This window comes from Ammodytes marinus (genome assembly GCF_949987685.1).
Source record: "Ammodytes marinus genome assembly, chromosome: 6".
NCBI classification, from domain to species: Eukaryota; Metazoa; Chordata; class Actinopteri; order Uranoscopiformes; family Ammodytidae; genus Ammodytes; species Ammodytes marinus.
The window spans coordinates 12,217,725-12,237,783 of record NC_137235.1 but is presented as its reverse complement, the minus strand read 5'-3'; the positions used below and the strand labels follow the sequence as shown (position 1 = coordinate 12,237,783).

At 40.2% G+C, this 20,059-nt stretch overlaps 2 protein-coding genes across 2 annotated transcripts; one reads left to right on the top strand and one right to left on the bottom strand.

The window, feature by feature from the left end:
* Positions 1 to 8,999: 8,999 nt before the first annotated feature.
* LOC307252493 (ecto-ADP-ribosyltransferase 5) lies at positions 9,000 to 11,515 on the top strand. The gene is made up of 4 exons (XM_080030168.1): positions 9,000 to 9,100; positions 9,333 to 9,430; positions 9,546 to 10,249; positions 10,914 to 11,515. Exons 2-4 carry the CDS (start codon positions 9,371 to 9,373, stop codon positions 10,987 to 10,989), a joined length of 840 nt encoding a protein of 279 aa, XP_079886294.1. The 5' UTR covers positions 9,000 to 9,100; positions 9,333 to 9,370; the 3' UTR covers positions 10,990 to 11,515.
* A 1,606-nt stretch (positions 11,516 to 13,121) lies between these two features.
* Positions 13,122 to 16,927, bottom strand: LOC307252292 (neuromedin-K receptor-like; the record flags this gene model as incomplete). The annotated part of the gene is given in 6 exon segments (XM_080029929.1): positions 13,122 to 13,190; positions 13,192 to 13,372; positions 13,462 to 13,658; positions 15,400 to 15,550; positions 15,633 to 15,821; positions 16,560 to 16,927. Coding segments are annotated over 6 exon segments (1,155 nt in total).
* Between the last annotated feature and the right edge of the window lie 3,132 nt (positions 16,928 to 20,059).

The following is a 20,059-nucleotide window of genomic DNA, read 5'->3' as shown; positions in this document are numbered from 1 at the left end:
GAAACAGTTTTAGGATCTCCCAATTCTTGTGGTCAGATTTAGCATGCTTAAAAATACCCGTATGCCCTACTACACCCAGGAGAGATCTGTGTGTTGAAATCAGCTTGCTATTTGGGCGATTCTGACCCACAATCCAGTGTGCAACGGAAGTTTCTTCACATCGATGGAGCCTCCGTATGAAAACAACCAGGGTGCGAAGGATATCAAAGCAATGTTATGGCGCAATGTTATGATGAAAAAAAATAAGTAAAAGTATGTCCCAATTGTATGCCTACTGCATGCTAACTAGATTATATTTATGATCAGCTTTAGTATGTAGAATAGAAAAAAGAGAGAGCACTATGCGATTTGAAACGCAGCCTACGTTTGTTCTCGGGCTTGTGATTGTTTTACCTGGCTAGAGGTCACCATCAGCTCCCTGAAGAGGATGACAGGGTCATGCAGCTTCACAATCTGCAGGGACGGAGTGAACCTGAACCGCTTCAGGTGCAAGATCAGGATTCTGTAGAAAGGACAGAGAACAGCGGTGAGAGACAATGAATGACTTAAAGAACTTAAGCAATGCTCCAGATACATGAACAGAAACCACTCACTGCCTGAATCGGCAGGAAAGGAAATATCAGACTGTAAAATGGTTGGTTATGTAAACATGTGTTAGTAAAAGGGTCCCTTTTAGTTAGTGTGATGTCACATACCTTGGTAGCGTCAGAAAAGTGGAGCGCTGGCCTGAAGTTTTTCCGCCACATTCACAGTTATAGTCCAGCTGTGTCTCCTGCAGGGAAAACATGCTGTCAATTCTGCACCGAGTGACAAACCAATGTTTGAATAACTCTATGTTCTGAGGCTCCATATCAGTCAGTGTTGATATGAGTGAATGGGAAGGTTCTTACCGACTGGTATTCCTGGAGCATCTGCTCGACTGAACCTCCAGGAACCAGGTCCAGAGAGAGGCTGGTGAACTCCTCTATTCTGATGGATTTAGCTCTACAACTGCACATTAAAGGGACAATACATCGATGATGGCACACTTTTCACTTGAGAAAATCTCAACATCTGTTCACATACAATTTGCACAGCTCCAATACCTGCAGGGATAAAAGACAAAATTAGTTTTTTAAAGTTTTTTCTGATTGAGCTGAAAAGACCCTTTAACGTTTGGTGTAATATTCATTATAAGATCAAAAATCAAATCAAATCTGTTTTTTTTGTATAGTCCAATATCACAAGCCTCAGTGGGCTTCACATTCCATACACAGTATGACACCCTGCCCTTATACCCTTAGCTTGGCAGAGAAAAAACTCCCAGTAAAAACCCTTTATCAGGATAAAAATGTTTTTTTGTGAAATCTCAGGGAGAGTTGATCCCTCTCCCAGGACGGACATCCTGCAATAGATGTCATAAGTAAAGAAATATAAGACAGATGTGTGGCCTGCCACCACAGGGCTCTGTCTTTTCCTGTGTGTTGTACCTGTTGCATGTCCTGGTGTTCTGCATCTTGAAGACCAGGTTATTCTCCACGGGGCAGATGTAGTGTTTCCTCATCTGGGCTGCAGCGTCCTGTAGTGGTGCAGTCAGACTCCTCATTTGACCCAGAATGGTTGTTAAGAATTCATGGGCGTCCTGAACATACAGATGTAAAGATTTGATTGGATGCACACAGGCAGTGAAACATAAAGCCTTACTAAAACAGCCTACTCACTTTCTGGAGGTTGTCCACAAATTCAGGAGCCTGAACAGAGAAGACCCTCTTGAACATGATGAATGCCTGGAGTTTTTGTCTGGGATCTGCAGAGCTGCGACATCTAACAATGTTCATAAAACGGCTGGAGGGGGTGAAGGAGAATGGTGATTGTTATTTTATTTTTGTCTTCAGGTTTGTGTAGAAACTTAAGGAGAACGGGTTTCGGTTAGGAAGCAATGTGTGTGTGTGTGTGTGTGTGTGTGTGTGTGTAGTTGCACCTCATTAACTCAGCCTCAGGAACTAGACTCCACACGTCCTCCTGGCAGTTCACATCTCTGACGAACTCTGCCAGTGTGAAAATGCTCTGGAAGCTGGAGGTGGCATAGCAGATCTGTGCTGGGTTTGGAAACCTGAAACACAACAAGTAACATCAACATCATCAAATCATAAACTGGGGCTCAGTTCACTAAAAATTAAAGAAGCTGTGTTGGAATATTAGCTGATGAATGTGTGGCCTGCATGGTGGAAATAATAATTCCATTTAAAGCATGCAACATGTTAAATCACTAACAAAATCAGTTTTCTTGAGGTATCAGCGGGTTAGTATCTTGTGTCTCTGTGTTAGTGTGCGCGTGTGCAGATCTACTCACCCAAGCCAGCAGACCTGTTGACCCCGCAAGCTCTGTGGGATGAAAATCTGTGTGGCATCTCCGTAGCGGATGCGACTCTTGCCGGTACTAGAGAGAGACACACATAAACAGTCACCAGACGAGTGTGTGGACACCTTGTCGTGACATTGTGTTCACACTGTCACATTCAGTCAGACTCAAGTTCCTTTGGTTGACAAAATCCAGGTCCCCACAACTTAAATAATTACTTGGGTAAGTTAGGTTAAGTATGAAACATCAAAATGTGAGAAAAGTAGACTGACCTCTTTGAGGACGAGTCCTGCTTGGCCTGTCTCTGGCACAAGGCCTTGACGACTGCGTCTCGAATTAAGGCAGAAGAAACAAGCAGACACGGCTCTGGGGCAGCTGCTTGCTTGACATCTTTGTTGGTCTCATCCTCATCTTCACTAGGTGGGTGAAACTCCACCACTGGGTCGACTTGGATGGAGCTGTCGGGCTGTCGGGTCCTATTTTTACTTTTAACAGGACTGCAATATGAAGAGAAAATGCCTGTCATCAACAATCAGATTTGTCTTCAATCGGTATGTCAATACTGTGAAAGGAATCTTGTTACCTGCTGTGAGGATTTTGAGGGACTTTCTTCTGAGCTTTAATGTCAGAAACTGGAGCCACGATATTTCTTCTTCTCTGTTGGAGGAAAAAAAATACAAACTGTAAAAGTTAAATAATACAGAATCACCATCAAGAGGAAGGAGAATCAACACTTTATAAGACAACGTTTAAGTCCAGACCAGAAAACGTGAAGTACTGACACTTTGTGTTAAAACATACCCTGCAGCAGTTGAACAGTCTCCAGCACTTTTTCTTCTTTGCTTGAGGGTTTTTCTCCTCAGGTGGGGGCGCTGTGGTGGCGGCTCTGAAGTCAAGCACACACAGCCAGTTATTATACTGCTGAATGGTTTCAACAGAGTCTGCAGTGTTTTACCAATAACCACTAAAGACACTGACACGGCCGGCCCTCCTGCTATTAGGATGGATTTCCTTACCTCTGCTGCCGGCTGCAGCATCCTTTCACTGTCTCTGATGGACTTCTATCTTTCCTCTGCAGAGTAAAAACAATAATGATCATAAACTGTATCAAGCTTGTTTTTTTTCCAAATAAAAATTTTCAAACTTCTGAAATGAGCATATGATGCGCAGTTGGCACTTCTTGTGAAACATACCAGGGGTCGACCGAATAGTCTGTACCACCATGGAGTACATGGAGTACTCCTGGTGTGATTCTTCACAGAGGTCTTTGCAGCTTTTGGGACAGAAACTCTGGTGATAACAGGGTAAACACAAGTTGGTTATTCTATTATGACCTTGTGTTTGATACAAGTCAATTCAGGGGAGTTGTTTAAAGGCATTAATAACTATGTGACACTGTGTAAAGTCTACATACATTTACCCAATAACTTTGAACAATTCGCCTGAAAGCTTTATTTATTTCACTTTGTGTTAAACCATGTAGGCCTATCTACAAATTGGGTGATTTGTTCTTTCTTACACACTGACGGAGGAAGAACTGTTGTTTAAAATACATAATATATTAAAAAAAAACTCCTTAGATTAGTTGGAAAAAGCATCATTACAAAACAGAAAACCTTTCCTCATAAGAGGTGGACTTTTTGGAGAAATGTGGTTCTCGCAGGACAGCAACACTACAAACTAATAAACATCAATAATTTGATGTAATATGATGCATTGCTGTATATTAAACTACCCAATATTATTTTGCAGAAATTCAGTAAATTTTCTGACTGACTGTAGTACAATCATTACATTAAAAGTCAGTGAGTTAAATTCAAGACCAAGTTTTCAAAAGTGAATGACTAGCCTTGGTGCAGGTCTCTTAGGTCAAGGTAATACACTGTCATACCTCCCAATGAAGCTGGAGTGCCTTGTGCTCTGATCTCCCTTAACTTTGTCTGGAGTGATTTGATTTTTCTGTTCAGAATAAGGAAAAAAGAAGAAACACATTATAAATTGACAGAAAAAATTGGGTGACACTTTACATTAAGGGTGCATTAATCAACAGTTAATTAATGCTTAGTAAATGCATACTCAACATTAACTCATCATTAACTTACTGCTTATAAATGCTTATACCTAGGGGGCAAAGTGATTTTATGGACATGGAGCGTTGTAAAAGGTTGTTCACCAAAAGTGACATCTAGGACCTTCCACGATCACAACCTGCAGAACCACAGTTTAAGTGAATGGGGATGGGCTAATGGGGAATTTTTTAAACTTATAGATATCATTATGAGACTTTGCCAGTTGATTACTGACATTAAAACAAAAACCTTTTGTATTACAGTATTTTCCAAAATGTTTAAATAAATATGAAAAATCATCAATATCTTACTAATAATGCGTAAATTTGCATATCTGCAAAGCCCCAAAATCTAGATGTTGGAAGAAAACCAAGTCAATTTGTTTTTAAATTTTGAATACAAAACAAGTGTCCAACTGCCTGAAGCCTTTCCTAATCACAGTTCAAATTTGATCAATAACCGATAGAAAATAAAAATTTTACACAGTTACATTTCATGTGCCATGGACCAAAAGTGTCCTTTTGGAGTCTCCAGCTGGTATTTTAGGAAACGGCTAGACATTCCCTTGGAAACATTTTTTAAACTTATATATATATAAGTTTAAAAAATTCCCTATTAGCCCACCCCCATTCACTTAAACAGTGGTTCTGATTTTCTCTATGTCGGCCCGCTGTAGCTTTCCAGCAGCTTGTTGACAAGGTTGTCCACCCAGGTTGTGATCGTGGAAGGTCCTGGATATCATTTCTGGTGAACAACCTTTTACATCGCTCCATGTCTGTTTTTCAAAAAAAAAGGGGTTTTGCCCCCTAGGTATTAGGTAAAGCTTAATAAGCGTTACTAACTAAGCTTCAATTAACTAAGCATAGATAATGCCTCACCAAACATGTATTAACCATAAATAACTAATTAACAGTTAATTAATGTACCCTTATTGTAAAGTGTTACCAAAAATGGATAGTCTTTGCTTAGGCCTATATAAGACAGCTCCACAGTCAGTGAAGTCAGAGAGATGCCAGAACTTTGCATTAACAAGGTCTAAAATACAAAACATAAAAACTACACAGACTGTATTCATCTGTGACACAAACCTTTGGTCCACGGTTTAACATGGCTGTAGATCTTTTAGAGAGTAAAATATGACTGAACTGACAAAACTGTAGAACTTGTTTAGTGAATGACTGAGAGAAACCTCAAGCAGTTCTATCACAACAGAAAAGTTCTAGAATGTGATGCTCTATGACAGTCACTGAGTGCCCTCAAGTGTCTTATAGAACACAAACCAAACATAAACATGTTTAAAAATAAATAGATTGCTACTAATGGTTAACTGCCATTTTAAAAGTGTCTTAAACTGGAAAACAAGCTTTATGAAGATTTGTTTTTATTGTCGAAGGGCATTTGAAGCCTTGGTTAATTTTTTGCTGACTTTTTTTTAATGCGTTTATCTTTGTTATAAAGAGTCCTTACCCCAAATGCATTCTATTGTTTTCTCAGCACAAACTCAGTCAGAGGCCAGATGGATCATATTGTCAACTGAACACAGTATAAAGCTGCCAGGAAGAAAAAAATACAATATTAATTAATCATATCAAACACAATAAAAAATATTACTTACTTACTCCAATAAATAAAACATTCTCAATGTGGTATTTACAGACTAGTGGAAAGACTCCATATGGTTAATATTCATATTTGTTCATATAATATTAAAAAAAGTATTTACTTTGTTATAAATGTAATAATTATTTTATGTTTCCTTAGTAACTATGTGATTTAGAATGATTAAATAAAAAACGTTAACACTGCCCACCCCTGTACTGACGATGAAGAGAATTTAGAGCTGATTGTGTGCTCTTGGATGTTTGTGTGTGAGGTTCAATTTAATGTTCAAACATAGTGAGCCTGAGGACATTTTAGCAAGTCATGGTTAGTTAGGTTCAGGTGAAATTATTATTTTTTTCTTGGATTGGCATGAAGTGGAATAATTTGATGTTATATTTTTTTATTAACCACTATCTATTCATCCATATAATGTTGTGCATCTCTGTACAGGGATGATGTAACCAAAGCTGTTTACCACTCAAATAGTTTTAGCATGAACTCCCCATAAAACCAAAACAATAGAACATTTCTACTGTTGAAGTTTCTTGTGGTTGTTGCTGTTCATTGCTGGTTGATGACGAAGGCTTAAACTGTGGTTATGATGGGAGGATCTGAGGTGACACTGAGCAGTGGAGGAGCCGTTGAAGAAAGACAACAGTGATCATCAGGGAGGAGTAATGCCTAAATTTGCCTCACCATGAGTGATTAGATCAGATGAGAGTAGCCAATCAAGACCTCACACAGGAAGGTGTTTACAATTTGTAATAATCAGTAAATACCTAGGGGGCAAAACCCCTTTTTTTGGAAAAACAGACATGGAGCGTTGTAAAAGGTTGTTCACCAGAAATGATATCTTCCAGGATCCCAACCTGGGTGGACAACCTGGTCAACTAGCTGCTGGAAAGCTACAGGGGGCCGACATAGAGCAAATCAGAACCACTGTTTAAGTGAATGGGGATGGGCTAATAGGGAATTTTTTAAACTTATAGATATCATTATGAAACTTTGCAAGTTGATTACTGACTTTAAAACAACAACTTTTTGTATTACAGTATTTTCCAAAAAGTTTGAATAAATATGAAAAATCATCAATATCTTACTAATGATGCGTACATACAGTTGGACACTTGTTTTGTTTTCAAAATTTAAAAACAAATTGACTCTGTTTTCTTCCAGCATCTAGATTTTGGGGCTTTGCAGATATGCAAATTTACGCATCATTAGTAAGATATTGATGATTTTTCATATTTATTTAAACATTTTCGAAAATACTGTAGTACAAAAAGTTTTTGTTTTAATGTCAGTAATCAACTGGCAAAGTTTCATAATGATATCTATAAGTTCAAAAAAATCCCCATTAGCCCATCCCCATTCACCCCCATTCACTTAAACAGTGGTTCTGATTTGCTATATCGGCCCGCTGTAGCTTTCCAGCAGCTTGTTGACAAGGTTGTCAACGCTCCATGTCCATAAAATCACTTTGCCCCCTGGGTAAAAGGGGAGTTTTCCCCCTTTACTGATTACATAGAATTTTAGGCTATTCTATTGGATTGAAAATGCTGTTGATGTGCCAAAAAACACAACCTTAATAATTACATATATGCCCATCTGATTTGTATCCTGTTTTATTTCCATTCAAAACCCATACGCATATAAATTGCCTTCTTAAGAATTGTACTGCAATTTTTTTAAGTTGAACTATAGGCTGATGGCTTAGTGTGTTTAGTTTGTGCCTTTGCATGCACTGTTTGGATCTAGGGAGGATCAGTGTTCTCGCACTCAAGAGTTAAGAAGTGTTGTTATGATGGAGTAGGCTAACTGCTCTGCAAATCTGAGCTTTTGCAGGCTACCGTTAAGGAAGGAAGGAAGTGAGTGGAGGTCAGGAGGTGGAACAAAGCCTTGCAGAATAGGAATGAGTTGCTCAAACGCCCTATATATCTCTAGAGGATAGTATACAGTCATCAGGTAAGTATACTTGTTCTTTAATAAGTGTAATTTTAATTAAACAAAGGTAGATCATGGAATGACTATAAAAGTCAAATCAAGTCACTTTATTTATGTAGCCATAGCAAAACCTAATTTGGGACAGGAGACTATTTCAGAGCCTGGGAGCAGCAACTGAAAAAGCTCTGTCATATGGTTTTGAGACATGAGAGCAGGACTGAGAGGAGTTGCTTAGAAGACCTGAGTGACACAGAAAATGGGATTAGCAGATCAGTGATGTATTATGGCGCCAATCCACTGAGCTCTTTAAAAAACAATAATAACATTTTGAAATGTCTGTATTTTACAGGCAGCCAATGCGTGGATAGAACTCGAGTGCTATGTTGTCTTTTCTTCATAACAGTTAGGGGTCTAGAAGCTGCATTTGGAACCAATTGGAAGGATTTTTTCATTCTTTTTATTTACTACTTTTGAAAGATTTTGTACAACTCTATAACATTAGCTAACTTCCTAAATGAACAAATGTGACTTATTTATGAAGTATATTATAGGTGCAATTAGCAATAGAGTGACTGTCAAGTATTTAGTTGGCCAAAAAAGGAAATCAAATGTGTTGATGAAACATTTCTCACTATCAAGTTCAACCATTTCCAGCTTAATGTGTCTCATAAACATTTCTACTCCATTTGACTCAATGTGTATCTGATTTCATTTGTAATCCTTAGTGTTTATTCATATTGAATTTAAATTAGGCAGCATGATCAAACTGCTGCAGGTTGTGGGGCCCTCAGGATGTAGTGGTTAGAGAACACCCCCCCCCCCCCCCACACACACACACACACACACACACACACACACACACACACACACACACACACACAAGTCCCTGCAGCAGACCATTTTGGTGTTTTTGGTTTATCAAAACATCTACAACAAATCAGTAGCTCTAGCAGAACAAATAACTCAGCATCATCGGATTCCCAGTGGCATGTTATTTCCTTCCCCAGGAAAGAAAAAGGAGTTGCATATTGAGATAAGGTTTTTCCACTTCCAATAGACAGTGCCCTGCAGAGAATGATCACACCCATGCAGTTTTGGTACATGGACTTGATTTGTGCTTCAAGATTCTTTTTCCTTGCTTAAGGTGCGTTCCTTTCAATGTTTTTCTTGTCTTTTTCTTGTTTGTCTTTTAATGTTCAATTATTTATGTTCATCTTTCCAATGAGAGAAAACTGATCACTTTATCACGGAGGCTTGTCTAAACAAAGCTATTGAGCAACTCAGGCAGATCCTCCCATTTCTGGGCTATGTATAGTGTCATTGAACTCTTTATTCAAGATTGGTCCTGCAGTGCTTATTTTTTATTTATGTTTCAGCCACTTGTGCAGAGAGGAGAATAGTATAGCCCTTTAAAATGGGGGACAGAAGAAAACTCCTTCTTGCTGCAATCGCACTGACAGCTCTCTACTACAAAGTAAGTTTTGTTTCTCTTACAAACAGCCATTGAAATATTGTTGTGATTTTGTATTAGAAAACATAAATATTCTCCTCTTTTGAAGCTATATTTTAAATTCCACATCCGATTATAGGTGACTGCAGAGAGCGTGACCGTACTGGACATGGCCCCCGACGCTGTAGACGACCGGTACGAAGGATGCCGTAAAGAAGCCTTGGATACATTTGTTCTGTCAGACCTGTTACAACAAGAGCTGAACCACAGTGATGGATTCCTGAAAGCATGGAATGCAAAACAGTGTTCAAAGCTGATCCCTGGAGGAACTAAAGAACATACCGCAGCACTCTTGGCTTATGCCAATGGGGATGAAGCTTTTAAAAAGAACTTTAACGAGGCCGTCAAAACACTGGGCACAAACGTCAGCACCTATGAAAACCACTTCCATTTCAAGTCTCTTCACTTCCTGCTCATGGATTCCATGACACTGCTGAATCCAACGTGCAGAACTCTGTATGTCGTCCCAGAAGAAAAATACACTGCAAACAAAGGCTCAGAGGTGAGATTTGGAAGGTTCACTCAAGTTTACACGGACTATCTTTCAACAAAGACATTGCAGGATATGGATGACTTAGTCATTTTGAATATCACTTCTTGCTTCTTCACCAACCTGGGATCCTCCATTTGCAGTGAAGAGGAGGGCACTGCACTCTTATCTCCAGCTGAGGTGTTCACTGTGGAACAAGTAAACAGCGTTGAAATGGATGATACTTCATACACTGAGATCGCTTTGACACACTCAAAGTGGAACAGCTCACACAACTGTTACATTTTTTCAAGGTAAGACTGACATTTTCTGGATAACAGTGACATACTGTATTTTGCTCTTTTATTAACAAATGGAGAGGACAATGCAGAGGAGTTGGGGAACTTATTTTTCGGCCCTGAGTCGTGTCTGCGTTCCAAACAACCTTCATCAGGAAGGATAGGCAGTGTTCGTGAAGGTCATGCTGTTAGTTCACTGTAATAATTGAAGGAAACCCAGAACTTTCAACATCTGGATTTTGGTTATTTGACAGAAAGAGGAAATGGTTTAGTCGTGATCATGCATGAGGGCGGTAGGATTTCCAAGAGGAAAGAAGGGTGGACCAGTAACCACAAGGGGACTGGTTCGATCTCCGGCACCGGACAGGTGGCTGTTAGTGGTAAAACAAGTGGTGACTGGTAATACAGCCAATGGTATATAGTCCCATTCACTTCATTAATAGTAAGAGGGGGAAAAAAGAAGCAAAATAACCAAAATGGCTCTACTTTTCACTGAAAAGTACCACCTTGCTCGTGGGAAGAGGCTGATTGAGAAAAGAAGGTTTGCAAGGTATTTGTGATATTTTTATATTTCAACATTACCTGAGAAATTAATCTTTCTCTCTCTCTCTCTCTCTCTCTCTCTCTCTCTCTCTCTCTCTCTCTCTCTCTCTCTCTCTCTCTCTCTCTCTCTCTCTAGGTCCCCAGCAGATGTCTCCACCCAGTGGCTTGTGCTGGCACTTGTGGCTTTATCTTTTTTTTCCTTTAGCTGTTGACCAAACACAATAAGCATCTTAAAATGCTCAGTTACAGTATAACGACACAAACGTGTTTGTCTTTTTCTTCTTTTTTGAGCTCAGTTGAACAATGAAATTAAAACAATCTGTTTTGTTGTAATGTTAACCAATCGAGGTGCCGCAAGCTTTTGTTTTCCTCTGCGAACACATAGCCATAACGCTGTCTTTGAAATGACTTGTAAGGCTTTTTTTGAAATATAGGCGGAAATCTTCCTTTATGTACGCATATCATCAAAAATATATGCTTACAACAACATTTCTGATATAAAGCAATTTTTTTAAATATTGTTTTTGTGTGTGGCATTTCATGCCTTTATTTTTTTAGTGTAAAGTAAAGAGACAAAACTCTGTGGGGTGAGATGGAGATAGGGGAAACGGCATGCAACAAAAGACCCCAGCTGGACAAGAAACCAGCACGTTCACAATAGGATAATTTTAGCTGCCAATATCGACCTTTATATACTGTCGAAATACATACTGTAAACCAATAAACTGCTTAAACCTTGCTTTGCCTCTACTTTTTACACATTGCAGGGCTGACCTTTGGATGGGACAATGACAGCTTGTGCAAGAAGTGAAGTTATCAATAGCAGGATGGACCTCACTTTATGACAGATTTCTAATTTTTTTAGTTAAACACGACTGCAGTCCAGAGAAGTACCTGTGGAGGACACAGGTCCAAATATTCTTATAAACCCTGTTGGGTATAACCGAATGAATCGTTAATTTTTAGCATTACCAACTCAATGTGATTAACAGTGGTCACATGTCGTAAGTTTTTTAGTTTGAGTTCTTACATAGGGTAAACCTGGCATCCTCACTACCAGATCATGAGTTTTGAGATGCCAACATTCAATGGTTTTTAGTCAAATACGATACGTATGTAATGCTTCCAAAACAATGATATGAATAAAGTGTTTTTGGTGATTTTCGACATATCTTTATACTTGTACAGCAATAAGAAGAACTAAAACTCAACCAAGTTTTAATAATTTAATTAATAGCACAAAAAAGACAACACACAGAGGCACAAAGCACATATTTGACTGATGTAAGATTCAGTGAATAAAGGAAAAGTAGATAGTTATACATTTGCCATCACATTAACTACATGCAAACAAATGTTCTGATGGAACACCACTATCAGTACACACAATTCAAATGAATGTGCCATTTTATTCTATTTTTACACCTTTAGTACAACAATAAAACAAACATTCACAGTAAAGGCTATATACTGTACAATTTGAGTCAAATGTGTGGTTGAATCTGCAGAAAATATCAGAATATTATAACACACACTGTACGATTACTTGATACAGCATATACAAACAAATCATACTTTTTTCAAAAAAGGGTCCATTTTAAAATGGCACATGCTTTCTCCAACCAACAAAAATGAAAGTAGCAAGCACTTGTGAATTTACATTGTGTTATGATATGCTGGGGAAAATATCTATCCAGTATCCCTACAAATCAGTGTTGATGTTATAGATTTTGGGTAATTAACGCTGGTAATGTAACATTAGTAATGTTGCTCCAATTATTGTTGATGAAATCCTCTGAGTAATGGCCCCTCCACCACATAAACAAATAGAAGCAACTGCACTTACCATCCCCCAACCTCTTATTTAATTTTGATTAGACTTTTTTACTAACTGTTATCATTAGAAAATGATGGGAAGTAAGGTACTGGTAGTTCCTGTGTGCAATGTACCTGTACACACAACTCTACCTGGACTCCTTTGAAACTTAAGAAATCTGAAAAAATATGATATTTCTCAGGAAATGTTCCGCAGTTATGAGGAGATAATAACATCCTCAGAAAGTGTAAATGACAATGCATCTAAAAATATGCCTCGTATATGTGTTCAAGAAGCTTAATTGACTCCATGAGTGGTTTTTAACAGCATTCCCTCATTTATTTCATCAACAAAAATACAATTTACCACTGACTAATAAAGTAACTTTACTTTACTTTACTTTACTTTACTTTACTTTACTTTACTTTACTTTACTTTACTTTACTTTACTTTACTTTACTTTACAAAAATACAATTTAAGTCCAATCAGCACTTGTCAGCTCAAAATAATATGTCAATAAAACCTATTTAGGGTTCAGCTGGAGTGTGTCCAGTGAAGACAACCTTACTCTTGGGCTGAGAGTTGAGTCTTGACCTTGTTTCCACGGGAACAAGTGCTCTTGTCTTTGCTGAGGAGGCTGGTGTCGAACCGAGAGAGGGTGCACATGCTGCTCTGGTGACCCGGTCGTAGTCTTGTGCTTCGGAGCTGCAGCTCATCGTAGCTTGAGACCCGGACAAAGGGACACCAACGGAAAACCTTCTTGAAACCGGCGCGGAACCTGCGCCCAAATCAACATCTCTCACATGTGGACATATACAGAAGCTTACAAGTGTGTCGGTTGGGTTATTATTACGTATGTGTACCCACCTGCTGTTGAGGCAGCAGTAGATGATGGGGTTGTACATGGTGGAGCTCATCGCCAGCCACAGCACCGACAGGTAAACTTGCTGGATGTACTTCCACTTGCTCAGACGCTTGTTGAGACCCGTCACAATGAAGTAGACGTGATAAGGCAGCCAGCAGAGGGCAAAGGTCACCACCACAATGATCATCATTTTCACCGCCTGCAAGAGAACAGATAGAAATACTACAACTATTAGCAGGACAGTGGAAGTGTAACAAAGTTGACCAATAGTGGGTGTCATACTCAAAAAAGAAATAAAAGTATACATATTTGTTGTTGCTCTTGCTGCCTGCTCCTTATAATGATATAACTGCATCTCATGAATACAACCTGCTGACCAGTGGTCATGCCGCTGTGATGAAATAATCCTTTGCATATATCTGTTGCTTTGAATCGTGTGCATGTAATCTGAACTATGACAGGAAAGGAACACGTAGTTTTTTATATGTAACATAAAAGTTTTGATTGACATCCCATCCCTGTACCGTGTCCATCCACTTCAACTGGAGGAACCATTCAATTGCTGAAGCAAAACACTCTAAGATGGCATTTCAATGTGATTTTGATTGTTTGAAGCCACGGCAGCTCTATATATGCACATTGTCTCTAAAGTGGCAAGTGTGTTGCAAGTGCCTTTTCCATCATTCTGATCACAATGGCGCTCCCATTCAGAGAGTCCAGAATGGCTGCTGGTGTGAAGAGAAGAGAGGGGAAAGGTTAGTGGTGACGCACCGGCCCCAGCAGGTTTCATGTAGGACGGATATATGAGCAGCGCAGACCTCATCAGTGGGTTGCGGCAGAGCTGTGGGGGGTTAGAAGGAGCAGGCAGGAGAGGAGAGAGACTTCCTCTTATCTCCAGCCTGGTGGCATTTTGTCAGCGTGGGCCTTTTGAATCAAGCCTGACAATTGTCTTGTGCCTTTTGTTTCCTGACATTTATAAAAATAAATCTCTTTTATCTCTTGCAGCAATTTTAATCAGCAATCTGAGCCTTTGATGAGTTTCTCCCCCTTTCTAATGAGGCCAATAAAAGATTGATTGCAAAGGCAACCCTGCACCTGTGCATCCGTCTCTGCCTCTGTGCACTGAATGTGTGTTTGCGGTGCCCAAAAAACATTCCAATATTTAGTGTAAGGCACAGGAAGAAAATCCATTTTATAGTTAGTATTAGTTTTTAGTTGTTTTATACTCTACGTTGTTTCTTACTTTACATCACCCATTTTCAGGGCGGGAAATAGTTTGATTTACATTGTATTACGTCCGTCAAAAAAAATTAAAGTTGGTGATCGACAGTTTGCATAATACATTTTCATTTCATCTCATTTCATTTTATCTGGCATGTTATCCTGCAGTATCTGTGATGATTATCAATAAATTGTATTCTTCAGCTTTTATCCCAGGGCTTTCGTGATATATGTCTGTCATGACAGCTGTGATGACCGTAATCCCTGTTCAACTCGACCCTCACACTGTACAGTACACTATGTAGTCTGTCTGATGATGTCTAACTTAAGTGGAACAAGTGCCTCTTCATCCAGGCTGCAGTTAAATACCTACTTCATCGGTAGGAAAATGAAGGTGTATTGAACTCTGAGATCGTATGTAGTATAAATGTGCAAACATTTTTAAAAACGGTTCATCCTAGCTTGAGAAATGGCAGAAAGAGTGTTTTATGGTCTCACTGTCTAACCGTACATTTGTGGTTTTCGACCAGCGACTGAGAAAAACTGTAATAGTGATGTGAGAAAAGCACCAAAGCGACTGAGAAAAACTGTAACGTGCAAATCATTAATTTCCGGGTAGGTTCCTGCTTCCGGGAGATAACAATGCACTAATTAAGTACACATTTTATTCTTGTGTTGTGATAGATGGATGGATGGACGGACACACGGACAACGTTTACCTTCCGTTTAGCCCTGAGCTGTCCGTGATAGTTATCAGAGGAGTCTCCTGGTATCACCCCTCCCCACAGAGTCACTCCTACGATGCTGTAAGTGATGCACATCACCGCTAAGGGCAGCGCGTAGACCAGAACTGTCACTATGATGTGATACCTGCAAAAGTGAAGAAACACAAGAGGTCATGACACAAAGCTATTCATATAGTGAGCCAGAAAAAGTGTATCTGTGTTCTCACATGAAGGCGTCATCGGCCATGCGGGGCCAGGCCACGTAACAGAGGGTCCTGCGTGGCAGAGTTCGGATGGTGGAGAAGTAGCAGAGAGGGAAGGCCAGAACCATGGCCAGACTCCAGATACACACGATGACTCCCACAGTGGCCTTCGCCGACAGGCGAGGCTTCAGGGGATGGATGATGGCCATGTACCTGCAGGTCAGAGGTTATAGCAATGCAGGCCTAAGCTATGACTCCATGTCAGATACATAAAATCAGGGGGTTGGGCCATTATCACAGCTGAATATCTGAGAATCAATCTGAGAGTTCAGTTCAATGCTGTTAAATCACACTAAATCAAAGCCCTGAAAAAGACTTGTGAATGAAAAATCATTGTGATGATTCTTCAAGGCTATTGGTCGTCACAGATTTTCCACAAAGGTATGTTTGTATTTTTTATGTATGTACGGAGATGCACTAGTTGTTTAATTTTCATTAAAGTTGTAGTTAAAATCAAATCAATGGTTTCCATTTTTTAAAAAGGGTGCATTCAATTCAAACGTCGGATACCAGATTCACAGTAAAAACACAGAAAACCAAATGTAAGTATTGAAACTTTCTTTGAATATGAAATAACATGAGCTCCATTAGGCTACATGTATCCTACTGTATCTATGCAGTTGATCCTCTGTATCCTGAGGTAAAACATCCTGCTATAGGCTTTCTATTATTATTCTTTTTTTAGATAAATTGACCCAAAGTTACTCTATTACTCAAAAATGTATTGTGAAATAAACGATTGTTGTAAAATTATCTGGAGACCTTCATTCACTTTTAGGAGTGCAGAAAAAACACAACTTGGGCCATTACTATTATCGTCACTAATAACACTTCCATGCCTACTAATTAGGACTATAACATTTTCTTCAGCAGTAAGTCTCTATAACCTACCTGTCGATGGCTATCGCGGTCATAGAGTAGATGCTGGAGAACACCGCAGTGACAGGGAAGAAGTTGTGAAACCGGCAGTACACTTCTCCAAAGTACCAGTCTCCGTGAGCCGCGTAGATGAAGTTGATGAGCGTGTTGAATGCAGCCATCGAAACATCGGAGAAAGCCAAGTTCAGCAGGAAATAGTTGGTGACAGTTCTCATCCGCTTGTGCGCCAGAATAATCCAAATCACGATCAGGTTCCCGAACACTGCCACAGCCAGCACGGTGCTGTACGCCGCAGACCACAGCGCGATGCGCCACACCGGCTGCACGAACTGGTTGGTCAGATTTCGGGTTACATTGGATCCATCCCGTTCAGAGGCCATTCCTCTAGTGTCCTCAGTCGGGTCTGCTTCAGTCCTCTGCATACACGCGACACAAATCAACACAAGCGCGAGAGTGTTGTGAGCAGCGAGACAGACAGAGTGGTCCTGATGCTGCCGCTCCCTGTCATCACATCACACTCCGATGCCGGGGAGCTTGACAACTTAACTCAGTGATTCAGGTTTCAGGGTGGCACAATCCATGATCGAAATAAATCTATCACAAGCTGCTGTTATGAGGCAATACTGTTTTTAAACAACTTTAATTATATGATTATAATGTGAGGTAGGCTACAGGAGAATGAATGCACACTACTTAAAGTATTAAAAGTTTTTTTTATTGGTAAAAGATTAGTGACTAAGCCTATGCAACCACATCATCAATATTAAATTGGAATGATTTAAAGGAAAAGCCAGAAATCCTCAGATTTTAGAAGCTGAAGACCACAGCATGTTTGTCTTTTTTGCATGAAAAATACTTATGATCATCAACCCAACAGCTGTACCTGTTAACTGTTGGGTTGTATGATAAAAAAGCATTATATTTTATAAGATCTTCAGATGTTTTGCAGGCAAACATTTAATCTTGATAATTAGAAACTAAAGCTTCAATCGAATAAAGTACAATATTTCTCTCTCAAATTTACCAGAGTAGAAGTAGTGAAAATAAAAACTTGAGTAAAATACAAGTATCTTTAATGTGTATGCTAGTACAGTGCTTCAGTAAAAGGAATTCAAGTACATTTGAGATGATATTACATTTCACTAGATCCATTTGGCACACACTGTAATTTAGTTTAAAGTAGTGGTGGGCCGATAACGGCGTTAACGTGCTGCGTTAACGCTAGACTCTTATCGGCGATAAAAAAAAATATCGCCGTTAATCTCTTGTTCCTCTTATTTTAGCGCGGATATATACCTGGCCGAATTGCACTGTAGTGCACGAGTCAGAACGAGTCCGACTTCGCACCTGTGTAGCCTACCACATCAAACGTAACGTGCTGACATGGATGCAGCTAGGAAGCCGCCGGGTTTGCTTCAGGGAAAATGTATTTTTAAGAAGCTTCCCAATGGAAACCTCGACAAGACCAAGGTTGTTTGTACCTTGTGCAATGCGGAATTGGTTTACTGTAGGAGTTCTAACAGTCTGTGCTCTCGGAAGCGGCCGGGGCATGCGTGTGTGCAATGGGAGAGCTTTGTGTGGAGAGAAAAAAAAGAGGCAAGGGAAATCGCCAAAGCCAATGCATAGCCTCGACTCATTAAAGGTTGAAAATCACTGAATTACACAACATGTAGGCTAGCCTATGGCTTAAGGCTATGGAAATCATTATGGAAACAATATTTTTTTTTATCAGTGATAGCTCAGCTGATCTCGTTGCTATAGAGACCACGTCCGTCCGCTTTGTTTGACAACTGACAGAGCTGCCAAGTCTCACCCTTTTGGCCGTGAGACACACTCATATCAACCAGCTCACACTCTCACACGCTAGCCTACAACTCAAATTTCTCACGCGGAGAAGTTAATCCCCAAAATAACGATTGTTTTGCGGGACTTTTATTTTGACAGTCTTATATTGAAAAGCTAACGGACATGAGTTCCGTGACATCCTCTTTCTGCACGCAAGTTAACTTGATGCATTAGGTGTGCACCTGCACAGGAGATGAGCCCCTGGGCTGATGCGCCACCTGGCTTGAGAAACACGTTCTCAAAGACTTACTTTGAGTCATTATTTAGGGAGCACACACATATTATGATTGAATTCAAATGAGCCATTTTAATCTAGATTAATCTAGATTAATTCCAAAATTAATCTAGATTAATCTAGATTAAAAAAATTAATCTATGCCCACCTCTAGTTTAAAGCAAGTTATGATAAAAACATTCAACCCCCTGTGGTCTGCAGCCGTGGATGAGTCTGACTGATACAGTTAATCCTTAGTAGCTGTGCTATGAAAACAACATTGATAGCTTCAGAATTTGATGTAGGTTGGTCTGTATCATATCAAAACAAGGCAATAGTTCAGGCCATTACGTATTTTAGCAAATTGTTATGTTACCCCAGCATGTTTACTCTTTTCTGGGCTCAACAATTCTTGCCTAACACCATGTTCATGGCAGCAGTGTTTTAAGTTAAACTGAGGTAAGTGAAGGCATCGGTCTCACTGGGAAATACCCAATTAGTATCTTTTCACTCCTGCTGGGTAATACTGCCAACTAGCTTTAAGTGTACCTGCTGTGATTGTTTTTTAGGAACTGCATTGTGTGTGCAGTGTGCTGTTTCATGTCCACACTCATACTTTCAGGTCTGGTCTTTCGATGCATCCTCTATAGCAATCATACATTTTCTGAGCATTTGGAGGACACAGGCGCGGAGACAGTACCGGTTTAAGAAGGTTTATTTAGAAGGAATCTGCTGGGGGTTAGGGCCGTGATCCGGGGGGAATCCTACTGTCATGGGGCTCCAGGGGGAGAGCAACGGGGAATGTCCAGGGGGCTGAGCGAGAGCAGGCCAGAGCAGGCAGGCAGATGGGTCCGGGAGAAAGTGCTGGCTGGTGCAGGCTGGAGCCGGTGGCTGGAGTCAGGCCGGGAGAGCTGTGGCAGAGAGAACAGGAATTAGGACGAGGCAAAATGCAAAATGCAAACGGAGCTGCAAACAGGTAGGTAAACTAGAGAGAGCGACTGACTGTGAGAAACTGAGTCTACAATCTGGCAGTGTCTGGAAGGTCGGGCCGGGAATATGAAGAGCGGTTGATTAGTGATTGATGGCAGCTGTGAATGCTGGTACCTGACTCCAACACACCTGACACCTTGCCAAAGGGCAAAAACAACACAGAGGCAAAGAGGCCCAGGCAGGACCGTGACACCATCCTTTTTTGGGGGCCACTCCCTGTGTCAAATGTCACCGTGAATTCACTTTGCATAAGTGCATGTCCCTAATAAAGTCACTGTCAATGTGGATGACACTTGACCGGTCCTGCCGATGCTTCTTTGTCAATAAGTGGTGTGGCACTGACTTCAGGGGAGCGGCTGCTTTTTCACGATTGTTCCCTTAAATGACTCACTCGTTACCCAGATGCCACCCTTTTTTCGGGGCCACTCCCTGTCTCAAATGTCACCGTTAACATGCATTATTT

Bases quoted from the DNA above. Each gene is read 5' to 3' on its own strand.
- LOC307252493 (XM_080030168.1), top strand. From the start codon at position 9,371: ATGGGGGACAGAAGAAAACTCCTTCTTGCTGCAATCGCACTGACAGCT. The intron at 9,431-9,545 runs GTAAGTTTTGTT...ATCCGATTATAG, and splicing joins TGACAGCTCTCTACTACAAA to GTGACTGCAGAGAGCGTGAC. The intron at 10,250-10,913 runs GTAAGACTGACA...CTCTCTCTCTAG, and splicing joins AACTGTTACATTTTTTCAAG to GTCCCCAGCAGATGTCTCCA.